This window comes from Nelumbo lutea, chromosome 4 (genome assembly GCF_056320005.1).
Source record: "Nelumbo lutea isolate HS-2025 chromosome 4, American lotus-T2T, whole genome shotgun sequence".
In the NCBI taxonomy this organism is placed as follows: Eukaryota; Viridiplantae; Streptophyta; class Magnoliopsida; order Proteales; family Nelumbonaceae; genus Nelumbo; species Nelumbo lutea.
Window position 1 is genome coordinate 1,024,384 of NC_142687.1, and position 14,005 is coordinate 1,038,388.

Below are 14,005 nucleotides of genomic sequence, written 5' to 3' on the forward strand. Positions count from 1 at the left end.
CTATGGATAGATTGTGTGGACCAAACCAAGCCACACCCATAGTGGCGTTTTGTAGGTCGATACCACACTTTTTGATTCCATGTATTTCATATACATTTTATTGAAAATCTACACAGTCAATCATAAATGTATAATTTTTGTATTTTATATGGTAAATAAATTAAAAAAAAGCATCAATATGTAGATAACAATTGCATTTTTTAAATAATTAAAAAATATTATTTTAAATATTAAAAAATTTAATATTTTAAATATTATTTTATTGATAAAAATATTAAAAAACTAATATTTAAATAATGAAAAAAGAGTTAAGAAGGAAAATTGTCGGACTTATGCTAAAATTAACATTAAAAATTACTATTTTATTGATAAAATATTATAAATTAAAAATTTAAAAATTATAAAAAGATTAAATAAAATGAGATTAATTGGACCAATATAATACATGTGCATTACACTGAAATCTTCCCACAAACTACCCACACCATAATATGAATCATTCACGAGAAAATACTATGGACGCTAAATTAGGGTGTAACCCGTCCCTATACACGCTATTTTGACAAAATGCCAAAACACTATATCTTAATGTGGATAAAACCAAAATAGTCCCATCCGCGAAAATTACACGCTACTAAAGGCCACTGTAATTGATAGGGAAAGTAAAAAAACTTGCTAAACAACCTATATAGAGAAAAGGAAACTTGCAATAAGAATTTCCTTATCCTTTCCACCTCCAATTAACAGCTCGAAAATGGACTTAAAGGCAATCACAATTCAAAGTCGTGAATACAGTGAAATACTACTTCAAAATAGGACTCTTTTTGTTCCCTTCCCTCTGGCCAAACCGAAGAACTGAGACAACTAAAGACTACTCTTCCCCTGTTTTGGTCCTTTTGGAGATCCCCAAGAGGAGTGTAAAACAGTCCCAAAGTTTCATTGTCTCGAACTATGCTTAGTGCTACTCCCAGTTCGCACATTTCATCGTTCAGCTCTTATCTCTCATCTCAACCCAGGTATGACTCTAGTCTTAGACTTTCAGTCTTTTCCAACCCAGTTTCATAGTTCTCAGTTCACGGTGGGGTTGTCTCATGCTAAAAGCTCCTTTATTCAAAATTGAAAATTTTTGAACAGAACAAGACAAATCTCATCCGTTTCCTGCAATCTTGCCGCGTTGTTCCACTCTGATCTCTCATCTCAACCTAGGTATGATTTTAGTTTTAGCTTCAGTTTAGTTTTTGTTTTACTCTTTTCCTACCCAGTTCGTACAATTCCCAACTTGAAGATTTGTTTTGCTCCATCTCGCATAGTTTTTTTTAATGGTTCCATTTCAATCAAAAGCTTCTTTACACCTGGAAGGTAGAGGAAGAAGACTTTCATCCCATTTCTCCCAAGTATGATAAAAAAATGTTAGAATTTATCTTCTTCTAGCCCAAAAAAAACGTTAAGAAATTTCTAAATTTATTTTGATATTTTGTGCTCATTCTGCTGGTTTTATGTTGAAAATGGGATCCTAGGAGGCTTGCCGGCATCCAGAGAGTTCTTAGGAATTTAGGATGCCAATGGATGGGGTCTTATTCGCCCAACACCGATGTTGTTGCAACTGTAATTCGTGTTGAGAAGATAGTTAATTGGGTTGATCAGTTTCAATTTATAACCGGACCGATTAATTGAATTTGTTCACCCATTTTTGTTACTGTGGGGCACGGTGGGGCACACATAATACGGTGTGATTCAATTTTGTTGGCTTTGAAGGAGCAAGAGTATGGAAATTAATGTTTTCGAAGACAATCTTTCCACTCCAGATCTCCTGCCCATACAAATTCTTTTTACATGCAGTATCACACATGGAGAACATCTCATCCTCCTATATGGGAGGGTGATGAATTATGGGTAGACATGGGTAAAATTCTCGTGGACACTTTTTGATCTTCCTCCTTGATGGTCTAGCCCACGTAATTAACCAATGTAACTTATTTAAGTTACACTTTTCGAAAAATCTTATTTAAATTACATAATTAAGGTACCCATGCCTCTTGAGTTGAAGGGGTGCCTGCCCATCCATTTATTTAAGGGTAAAATACTTATACCTCCCTGACGTTTCTGACAATTATTTAAACCCCTCTTCACCTTTAGATGTTGCAAAGAACTTTTCTAATCTTTGGAGGGCATTCGATTTTGGGATTTTGAGAGGGGAATCTTATGTTTTTATTTCATATTTATGTGGAGATTAGGAAATGTTTATTTTCTTGGGTATCACTTATTCTTAGGTAGGGGTGATCATTTCAGCCCGAGCCCACAAATTTTAGGGTCGGGCTTGGGCTTAATACTTCAGGCCTGGCCCGACCCACATATATTTAAGTTTACACATTTTGTGTATAATGTATACATATGTATATATGTTATTTTACATTAGATTATATATTTTATATATAAATATTATAACATGACATGTATAATTTATATTATATGTAATATTTTATATTATATAATGTATAAAATGATTTTATATACATGTTATACCATTTAATATAAAATATTATAGATATGTAATGTTTTATATATGAAAGATGTTAGCCCAAAATCATGCCCAACCCGAGCCCATGTAGACCTAGGCTAGGGCTTATGTTTCAGGCCTAGGACCTTGGGCTGGGCCGGGCCCGGGCCTAAACTATAGCCCTTACTATAAGTGCAAAGCTTGGCCTGGGCCGACCCATGATCACCCCTACTCCTAGGTGGATAAACAAATTTCTCACCTAAGGAGAAAGTTGCCAATTATTTTATATGCATTTGTATTTGTATTTGTATTTATACTCCTTCCAATCTGAACCTTAACCATTGAAAAAGAGATAGTATGGGCTTGTACGTGGCTTCCATTATTCACTTGTTGAATGATTAGACATATTATTAGTTAAGTCATCACTCTTTGCACTAGTGTTAAAAGCGTGCCTACTTCAACATTTTGGAGTGGCTGGCTGACTTAAAATTCTTTAACGTCAATATTTCCATAACAATCTATACCATCAACCCACAACTAGGGGTGGGCAAGAAAAATTGAAACGAATTGATGAAATTAACCTGAAAATTCTAGTTAATTGAATCGATTTGTTTGATATTTTTAGAATACGTAAGCTACCAATTCGATTTTGATTAATCAATATAAAAAACTAACAATTAACCAAACCCAACCATGAATACCCCTATTCACGACTAACTTTTCTTAACGGGATTTCCATGTTCCCGATGATATATACTTTTGTATTATTCCCTTGTAAACAAGCATTTTGTAGATTTACATTTTTCATTCTCATTTTAAATATTTTTAAATAAAATTTTAAGTATCTATAATAAAGTATAAACACCTATATTTTAGTAATTTACGTGAAGTGTGAAGGGTTGGTTTGGAGTATTGATTGGAACATGGGAAAACTTTGAATGAATACCAACTCTAGCAAGTTACAAAATCCATAGTAATTTCAATTCGATTTTAATAATCAATAATTTATTCTTTTATTTATTTTTGTCCACTCTCTCTCTCCAGACTGTTAAAGTTTTGATTGACATTGGAATATCGGTTGATAGCGATCAACACATCACCATTCACCAATACCGTCAAATGTCAATACATTCCATCCGTGTCACGTACGTATTGGTCTGCATCCTGCATCCAGTATATGGTATTGAATTGATAGTTTAGACCATGAATAATACTGGTATACCCTACAACAGGAGAGGGGTGGCCCTACAGTGATTGTGTAGTTGTGGAGTTCGGCTTCAGTCTTAGGCACCCTCGGTCAGGGCACCGTTCACGCAATTGAAGGCCACGCGTCCTCTATTTCATGCAAACGTTGAATTACGCGAGGATGCTTTACGTCGTTAGTTAGTCAAGTAAAACCCATTTTTTTCGAGTACTACCCTCTTCTCCTCTCTTCATCCATTTGGCGGCGACTTAACATCCACTACTGCCGGCGACAAACAACCATCACCGTTGGATGGATTAACCTGTCTTTGCATCTCTTTTTTTTTTCATGAAAATTAACTCTAATCGTTTTAGATGGCAGCTAGCGACCGGAGGTTTCTTTTCCCTCTCTCTCCCCCATCCACCCGACGGCCACATAACCTACTAGACCGCCGACGATGATAGAGGAACAGGGTAAATCTCGACTAAAGTGAATCAGATCAAAAAACGGGAGGGGGTTGTCGCTGTTAAATCCCGTTGCTGTCGCTGGTCCCGATCGTATTTCGGTATATATTAAATATATATTATTATATTATTTATATTATATATATTAAAACATATTTAAAAAATTATTTATAATTTAGTTTTTTTATTTATTTTAAGAAAATTTATTTTTCAAATAAATATTATTTTTTAAAAAAAATTTAGGGATTTAGGTTCCTACGGAAACCCATCCCTGTCGGGGATCAAAGACGGGAATGGGGTTAATTTTATAATTGGGGTTGAGAACAGAGAATATAATCCCCACCCAAAACTCGCTCTGTTGCCATTCCTATCTGTCGCCACTATGCTTCATCTTGAACAGGGGAGTGTTCGGGATCTCGATGGTGACGAAACAAACAACATAAGAAGAGGAAAATGGAGGGAAAGACAAGAGAGAGAAAAAAAAGGGAAAGAGAGAGAGAGGATGACAGGGTAAAGGTGGAGGTCTGAAATAGGAGAGAATCCACGACTGATTCACCGCCGCTGCCAAGGAAGAGGAAAATACTCGAAAAAAATGGGTTTTATTTAACAAACGGAGTAAAACTTCCCTCGCATGTTCCACCGTTATCGTATTTATTTGTCACCATTTGCATCTCGTCACTTGTTCGAAACTTATTAAAGATGAAAAAAAGATTTGTTTGTCACCATCTGATTGGTGGCCGATGGTGATGTATCCCTTTTCTTTTTTCAATAACTAAAAAGTGAGGTAGCAGGTAGCAGCGCTCTCCATCTCCATTCTCCACAGTCGTACCCGCCGCGTAATACGGACACAACTGGGTCCCACGCTGAACTCACCTTTTCCCAAATAATAATCGAAGGCCCCTCCCTCCCTACCCTAGTCCCCACCTACAAAAGCAACTATCGTCTCTGTACAGTATTCGCATCAGCTCCCCATTGACCGCGCTTCACACGCACCTTACATCTCATCGTAGCCGTGTATTGAGAATATTTCCTCATGCCAAGAACGTCTGTAGGGCGCCAATCTGATCTCTTCTCTACCAACTACAAACATGTAATGATACCCAATATTTTAATTTTTACCCAAAAATAAAATAAAAACCATTAACCATGTACGTAGCGAACATTAAATTATTAAAGTTAAAAAAATAAAAAGGAAAAGGAAAAGGTCTTCTGGCCTCGAATGGGCCACCCTCATTTTGTATGGACTGGATGCTTGAAACGTGGCGCGTCCAAGTAACGCTGCTCTGGTGGCCGCACTGCTGATAGGGACCGTCGCGCGCGTCGGACTCTCGCGGTGCTTGGCATGTTTCCTGTTCATTCGCCGTGTAAATTGTAATACTCTCTCTCTCTCTCTCTCTCTCTCCAGGTCAACTCAGATATCTTGTGTTTTTTTTTCTTCGTCTTCTTAATTCTTATACTTAGCACAGAACTTCAAGGGTTCAGAAGCGCCATTTCATCTTTGGTTTCCCGAACCCTAGCTTTGTTCTCTCTCTGTAGAAGCTGGGGTGGAGGTCGTTATGTGTAAGTGAATCTGGGTTCATGTCTTCTCGCTTTCTTTTTTCCTTTTAATTTCTAATTTTGGTCTATTCTTCTATACGTTTTGCGCTGATTATAGAGATAACCTCTGTTCCTTTCTTTTTAAATTGACATTTCTGAATTGTTGATTCTACTATTACTGTCCCTTAGTGGCGGAAATGATGTATGTTTATGCAACGAGTTCTTTGCTCTTCTTCTTCTTCTTCTTCTTTTCTGTACCTTATCGTTTTTTCTGAATAAAGCTTTATTATTATTATTATTATTATTATTATTATTATTAATTAATTAATTAATTAATTAATTAATTTTTTCTTTGGTTTTGAACCTTTATTGAAGTTTTCTTGTTAAATTTTTGGATTCAATCTCGGTAACCGCCTTACATAAAATGGAGATCTGGATATCTTGGGTTTTAGCTATTGGTATTTCTCTTCTTTTCGTCGTACCTGGAAATTCGGATGAGAAATGGTTGGTAGACAATTTCAAGTTTTCTGAATTCTTGAGTTGAAGTCTGGGGTCAAGAATCTAAGTAATGGAATTGAAAGAGTATCTAAATTTTGCTTTGTGATAACCTTTTTATTATCGGAAGATTTCTTTTGAATTATATAAACTCAATTTCACCCCGTTCTCTTTGGAGTGCTGTTATCCTTTCATGATAAGATTTTAGAGAGAACGAACTCCCTGTATCTCGGATTTATTGATTTTACCTTAGTCCATCGCTAAGCCAGGAGAACCATATTTATTAATTATTGTACTTCATCGGGTGTGTTCTCCCGAACCCAGGTCAGAAAAAGCACTTTTTAGCTTAATAAAAGACTTGACATTGAGTACCATTTTGACCCTTTTGTTGCTTTTTAGATGTTTCAGCTTGCAGAAATTATTATTATTGCTATTATAGAAAGGAAATGAGTTCCTAAGCTAAAAATTATTTCTCTGGAAGGAAAAGAAAAAGGGAGAAAGGCCAAACGGTTTATATGGAACTATATTGATGATTAAAATCTTAGAGTTTATGTTTCCTTTTTTATGCTTGGTTTACTTCATATTAGTTAATAGTTATTGCTTTTATTGCCCTTAGCCACCGCATTTATTTTCTATTGAATATTATTAGAAGAGAGATATGCACCTGATAATTAGTTAATCCTTCCATCTTCCTTGCATAGTGAGGGCTTCATAATCTTATCTGTTTTTAAATTTTGTACACCAATTCATTATTATCCATCTAGATAGCAAAAAGGGTAGAATTTCAGCATCTAAAGAGAAGAAATATGAGGATCATTTTAAATATTTCCATTTAATGTGCTAGTTTCTTTGAGGGAAGAAGTGTAATGTTATTTATAAAGAGATTTAATTACTAAATATATTGATAAATACAAATATACAATGATATTTAATGCACTAAGGACTTAAGGGGCAAAAAAATGTTGAAGAGAATAAAATAATTCTAAGTTGGATGGGTAATTGGGATGCAACCAATTGCCTTATGTTTGTGCTTGGGCATTAGGTGTTGGGTATTTTTCTCAGGATTTGCTTACTGATGTGAATTGCTTATGATTCATTCCGAACTTGAATTTCAGGTAACTATTGAATGGCATTCAACTGAGGTGTTATTAAGACCACATGAAAGAATGGAGGAGGCAAAGGAATCTGGCAAGCATATGGTGCTCGTTGTGTAAATAATGGGAAGAGTGGTATTTTTTTTTTTCTTGTTTACAGCTTCTTGGGAGTGTTTGTATATAAGTTTCTGTTTTTGGGTTTTACATTCTTTATGATTTCTTTATCTTTTAGTTACTTCATATGTTAGTCATGTCTAATGGCCAGATAAAAGCATTCAAGCAACCGAATCTTGGAACTACCACAATTATACCCTACTCATGGGTTCATATGTTAAGGAGAAGACCTCCATATTTGTGGCAGGTGTGCAATTTTCATGATGAATTTCATTCTTTTTTTCTTTTGTCATTAGTGAATTTCATCTTTCTTTTTATTTTACATATATGATTAAGTAATAAATTAGTGCATCTAAAGGGATGCTTGATGATTAAATAATAAATTGGAGCTCTTGTATAGGACTTAATATTGTTGAAGCTTTTTCTTTTGGTGTTTAACGATAACTTCTGGTTCCTCTCTTCATTTCTTGATCGAATTATTTGATTGAACCTTTCAACTATTACAAGCTTTTCTTGTTTGGGTTATATTGCTGGTGGCCTGGAGTAGTTTGCCTTTCTATAACCTTACTAAGCAAAGATAATCCAATCAAAAGAAAAGGTATTGATGGCAACAACAACAAAAAACAACAACTAAAAGATTTCAGCTGTATGTTGGAGTCTTCATGCTAAACTGCCCTTGCAGTAAAAGAATCAACTTGTTAAATCACAAATTCACGATCTATCATTATCACTTATTCATGGGCCGGGCTACGGGCTTGACTTACACTCTGTCGGGCTCGGGCTTCGGGCCAGACCCCATTCAAAATTTGGCAAAAGCCAAGCCCGAGCCCGGCCCATGAACAGGTTTAATTGGAAACATTTGCACTGGAATTGTATATCCTCATTTATTATAAACAGTGCATATATTCTCATCTTTGGTGCTGTTTGCATTTTAAATTAGCTGGCCATATAAATCAATATTTGATTCATAATGGAAAAATTGTGTGAGGAAAATATGATTAAAGAATATGCTCATGGTCTTTTTTGACAATGAATGAATATCATTTTTATTTTTATGATAGTGGTGCATTGGCTTTCCATTGTTATTGTAACAACCTAAATGTTGAGCCAAAAGGGTCATGCTCCAAGTCAGTCTTAGTTGGATTGATTAATTGACCTAACTTGATAACTTAATAATTATTAATTAAGAAGAACTTTAAGCCCTGTTCAGGTGGGAGATAGAGGGGGCTGCATCAGATTATGAAAAGTTACCAAAAATCATAAAAAATTACCCTGATGCAATCACCGAGCACAAAGTTATGGCCTCCAGAAGTTTTTGCACCTCTTCATTTTTTTCTTTGTTTTATATATGTTGATGGACTTGGTCTCCATCCTTGTTCTTTTCCACCATCTAGAATGCAAAAAGGCACCTAAAAACCAGTGGCCATAGGTTACAATAAAAAATTAAACCTTAACAATACAAAAATATAATGCAATTTGTAACCTGTGACCCATTGTCTGGGTCAAGTGAGTTGACAGTTCAACCATCCAGGTCAACAGGTCTCTGACCAAGTCAACAGTTTTTACTGGCTACCAGGTTTGGGGCTAACTCAAACCAGATTTATTGCTGGTTGATGGTTCAAATGGTTTGATCACCCAGGTTAACGGTTGATTGAAAACACTGGTGTGCATGTGGCATCACCAATCTTTTTTACCTAATCCATCCGGGTTAATTAGGTCATCTAAAAAGCCTCCTGTTTGACATGCTGAATGGCTCTTTTTTTCCTTACTTGGACATTTTTGCCATCCTCCTTTCTGGAGGTCTAGATTAAAATGGGTTCAAACTTGTTTATCTGTTAGGAAAAGGCAGAATTGCTACTGCTTTGCCTGAACTTCTATAGATGGTTCACTTGCTATTCCTCCGATATGAACTAGGATTGGTCCCCTTTGCGTGTTGTGATGATTTGTAAGAAAGTTGTGAATGTTACACATAATGACACATACTGAGCACTTATAAGCATGCTTACTATTACTGCTTTGGAGTACTTTTTTATTATTTTCTTTTCTTTTCTACATATATCTGTAGTCTGAGAATCTCAGAAAATCTTGATAGAAAATTAAAACTTTCTTATTCAAGAAATTTTAGATTCTTGCATGCATTATTTTTCTTTTTATGCTTGCTATAAATTTCCAACTTAGATTATTGTTGTAAAATTTATATAATTTATATTTAAGAGCAATGGTCTTGTTAATTTCCAATCTTGGGAAGATGCACGGACCTTATGGAATAAATGAGCTGTTGCTCATTATAAAGATTTCTGAAGTGATGACAATCATAAATGTTAATCCTTTGCAGGTTCAGTTTCTCTCTATCTCTAAGTGTCTTAAACTCTGTCTTTTCATCTAGTATGGGCTCTACACTCTCTGTTCAAGGAAGAACAGTTCTTGATCACCACAGCATGTGTGCTCTTCCACCCTTTGATCCAGAAATAATGAAAGGGTATCTAGATCTCCCTGAGCCTTCAGGGGAACTGAGTGTTAGTTTTGGCTATCAGTGCAGCACTATTAATCAGGACAACTCTTTCTTGGTAAAAAATGAGGTTGAGTTCTCACCGGAGGTTCAGATCCAAAGCTCCAAAATGAGGATGAGAAGCAGTTCTTTTTCTTGTTTGTCTGGTGCTGCTCTTAGTGCTAATGCTACCTTGGCAAACACAAACATATGTAATGGTATAATCGGAGAGGAAATATTGCCAGGTTTGGATTCTCCAAATTCATTCAGAAGGTTAGAATCCTCACCTTCTCTTGCACGATTAGACCTTTTATCACTGAGTTCTCAGGGTAGCATGTCTACTTCAGGCGGAAGTGTATCTATAGAGAATGATCTCCTTGAAAGTGGAAGGAATTTGGGGAAACCTATGAGTGCTCCTACAAGGATAGAGTCATCCAGCTTTCTCAATGCTATGGATGTGCAAATGGCTGGAGGTGCTGCAGGGGAAGACAGAGTCCAAGCTGTATGTTCTGAAGAAAATGGATGGCTGTTTTGTGGAGTATATGATGGATTCAATGGAAGGGATGCAGCTGATTTTCTAGCTGGAACTCTTTATGAAAATATAGGTTTTTATTTGCATTTACTGGAATGGAGGACAAGGAAGAAATATGATTCATTGGAAAGTGGTTCAGCAGGAGTGGATCCTATCAGGACTGGATTTTCTCTGGCCAAAGAAGGTGACTCTTCTGATTCTGAGAAGGATGGAGCCATCCTTCCACATTCATTTGATAGGGAGTTCCCATCGGAATCCTTCCGTGTTGGTGTGCTGGGTTGCCTCAGTTGTGCTCTTGCTCAAGCTGAGAGTGATTTTATGTCCATGATTGAACAAGAAATGGAAGATCGACCTGATTTGGTATCTGTTGGATCTTGTGTTCTGGTAGTGCTTCTTCATGGGAATGACTTGTATATTCTGAATTTAGGGGATAGTAGGGCTGTACTAGCTACGGGTGGTATCCAGGAAGGTAGTTTAGTGAAGGCAGTCCAGCTGACAGAAACTCATACAGTTGACAATGAAATAGAGTACGAGAAAGTTATGGCTGATCATCCTGATGATCCCTCCCCTATTTTTGGGGGAAGAGTGAAAGGGAAGCTGAAATTAACCAGAGCATTTGGAGTTGGTTACCTGAAAAGGGTAATGTCTACCTCATTGTTGACAATAAAGTCTTTCAGAAATTGTGCCATTTATCTTTTATTCACCTATTTGTTTTGTATTTCCCGCAGAAAGAAATGAATGATGCATTGATGGGGATCCTTCGAGTTCGCAATTTATGTAGTCCTCCTTATGTATATACTCATCCATTCACCAAGAGTCATAGAGTGACAGAGAATGATCAGTTTGTTGTTTTAGGGAGTGATGGCTTGTTTGACTTTTTCAGCAATGATGAAGTTGTGCAACTTGTTCATCTGTTTATCCAAGATAGCCCTTTCGGTGATCCTGCAAAGCATCTGGTTGAGCAACTTGTTTTGAGGGCTGCTGAAAATGCAGGTATATTTTGAGTCTTCCACCTTTGTCCTCCACATGCCCATGGTGTTGTAGGTCGCTTATTGTTCTAATTAGTTGGTTGCACCTCTTAGCTTACCATGTTTAACTGGTCTTCTGATTCAGCTTCATGTGGCACTGTTTTAGGGTTACTTAGCATGGCTTTCTTTTACTTGTTAAAAAAGAAAATATTGGTTTTCTTTGTTTCTCCTTTTATTCGCTTTAAAATTTTCTTGCTTGCATTCTAAGTGCGGCAGCACCTTATTGCTACTGGAATTAAAGTGCTGTTTCCATATTAGAGTGGAAAACACACACACAAAAAAAAAAAGAAAAAATAATAGTAATAATTTACAATTTTCTCGTTTGCAGGTTTCAGTACCGAGGAGTTAATGAGCATTCCTGCTGGGAGAAGGAGAAAGTATCATGATGATGTGACAGTTATTGTGATCATCCTCGGAAATAAGCAGCGTACATCTACTGCTTCAACATCTCTGTAGGCATGCAACAACCATTATGCTATCCTTACGTCATCTTTGTTCAAACCATACTGCACCTTAGATAATCCAGGTTCAGACTGAAATACCTGGTATAAATTGATTGTATAGGATTCGTATATTATGATGGGTCTACATAGTTTGGAATAAGGATCTGTTCCAGAATGGTTGTAATGTAGTGCAAATCAATGATGATTTGGTTTTTGCAGGAAGCCATACTCATCACTCCACAGTTCTTGAACTCCTCCCGTTTTCTCTACATGGGTGATGGGTTGTGATGCTTCTCTCTCTCTCTCTCTCTCTCTCTCTCTCTCTCTCATTTGTGTTCTGCTCTCTGCACTGCAGTAACATTTCCAGGGAGTAGTGGTTTCCAGAGAACAAAGCGTCACAAGCCTCGTGCGTAATTGCCATTGGGTTGTACGAAAAGTGCAAGAGATTCAAAGAAACCCCAAACTAATACTATCATGAATGTAACCCGTATCATAAAAGTGGTACTGGTAAGTGGTAACCAATCAGGTGGTGTCATTGAAATTCACCGCCGAGGCGGTTTGGTTTGATTGGTGAAAGCTTTTTCGATATCAACATGGCATTGAGAAATTGTTGGAGTTGATTTTGACGTGATACTTCACCCTTGGATGATCTTGGACGGTCGGTCCGGCCAAAGAGGGGGATCGAATGAGTATGGCGTGGTAAATGCATGGTCGTAGAACGGTAAGAAAGTGTATAGGCTACAGAGGTTTTGCACTTGGAGCTGGGACTTGGGAGGCAACATCATTCATCAGTCATGCTTTCTGGGCCGAGTGGGCGGTAAATTGGGATTTTCTCCTCACGGCCACATTCCACCTTGTCCCATGAATAATAAATACGAATTGGGAAATGTTCCTGATGTGTGGCTAGGACATGCTGTGAGGGAGATGTTCCGGATGTGTGGTTAAGATATGCTGTGAGATCGGTATGAGAAACTCTCTGTAAGAAACTCAGTGCCAATTTCAAAACAGGCAGGCATAACAAACGGGTAAAATGAAGTCTCGTAGTGGAGAGCCATGACGGGTTCTCTCTTCTGCCTTCTGGTGTAATGTATCAGAAGATACGCCTAGTCTATTTGGCCATTAAGAAGAGCACTCACCGGAGGCGGGTTAGCTACTTGCTGGAAAAAAAAAAGTTATAGCCTCATAGTGAGCAAAATGAAATTTTCTGATGGATTGGCAAATAAAATTGAAATCACCGAAAAAGCTGATTTTTGGTATGCAGGCGTGAATAATTTCTATCACGTGTCACATTTGACACCGATCAATTTTGTAGGGCCAATCTCTCCCATCATTTGTATGTATTAGGTTCGATTAGGCGTGTAAGTTTTATTTCGCTCGAATTTGATTTGAAATTTGAAGTTCGGTTTAAACCGAATTAAATTTAGCTTTTAACAAATTAAACTCAAATAATTCATAAAATACTTGATTTGTTTCTAAGGGAAAATTTCCGATCAGCATCCTGTATTTTGGTTCGAGTGACAATTTAGTCCCCCAACTTTAAAATGTGATAATCTAATATCCAAACTTTCAAAATGTGACAATTCAGTATCTATCGTTAACCATTCTGTTAATCAGCCATAAAGTGACATTTGAAAATTTAAAAATGTCCTTTGAATGACATCTAATTCTCTTTATCAACCATCCAAAGGTTGACAAAAAACTGAACAGCCCCAAATCCTAGCCTCCTCTATTAAAAAAAAAAGTTGGTGATTGTTTAGAAGAATCTAGAATTTGGGACTGTTCGTTTTATTGTCAATGTTTGGATGGTTGATAAAGGGAATTAGATGACATTCGAAAGACATTTTTGACTTTTCAAATGTCACTTAACGGCAGGTATTAGATTGTCACACTTTGAAAGTTTGGATACTGGATTGTTACATTTTGAAAATTTGGATATTAGATTGTTGTATTTTAAAGTTCAGACACCAAATTGTTACTCGAACCAAAATACAGGATACTGATTAATAATTTTCCCTATTTCTAAATAACCACCACTTGCAAGTAAAGATGCAACTTGAACGGGCTAAACAGGTTTAAGGTCAACCTAGCATAATTCTAAGACTTTGGGTCTGACCACTGAGTTGAGTCTAGA

At 36.6% G+C, this 14,005-nt stretch overlaps 1 protein-coding gene across 2 annotated transcripts; it reads left to right on the top strand.

Annotated features, from left to right (window-relative positions):
* The first annotated feature begins 723 nt into the window (after positions 1-723).
* Positions 724-12,100, top strand: LOC148853293 (putative protein phosphatase 2C 39). Of its 2 annotated transcripts, XM_088986189.1 has the most exons (7): positions 724-1,016; positions 1,135-1,206; positions 7,291-7,404; positions 7,535-7,630; positions 9,719-11,042; positions 11,132-11,396; positions 11,760-12,100. In XM_088986189.1, the coding sequence occupies exons 5-7, from the start codon at positions 9,771-9,773 to the stop codon at positions 11,885-11,887; spliced, it is 1,665 nt and encodes a 554-aa protein (XP_088842315.1). In that variant the 5' UTR covers positions 724-1,016; positions 1,135-1,206; positions 7,291-7,404; positions 7,535-7,630; positions 9,719-9,770; the 3' UTR covers positions 11,888-12,100. The 2 variants fall into 2 exon arrangements, with proteins under 2 accessions (XP_088842315.1, XP_088842314.1); XM_088986188.1 differs by lacking the exons at positions 724-1,016; positions 1,135-1,206 and adding an exon at positions 5,450-5,704.
* Positions 12,101-14,005: the final 1,905 nt, after the last annotated feature.

What these genes read in the sequence shown, in the direction of transcription:
- LOC148853293 (XM_088986189.1), top strand. Translation starts at nt 9,771, where the DNA reads ATGGGCTCTACACTCTCTGTTCAAGGAAGAACAGTTCTTGATCACCAC. An exon ending in GAGTTGGTTACCTGAAAAGG is followed by an intron (nt 11,043 to 11,131) that starts GTAATGTCTACC and finishes TATTTCCCGCAG; the next exon opens with AAAGAAATGAATGATGCATT. An exon ending in GAGGGCTGCTGAAAATGCAG is followed by an intron (nt 11,397 to 11,759) that starts GTATATTTTGAG and finishes TCTCGTTTGCAG; the next exon opens with GTTTCAGTACCGAGGAGTTA.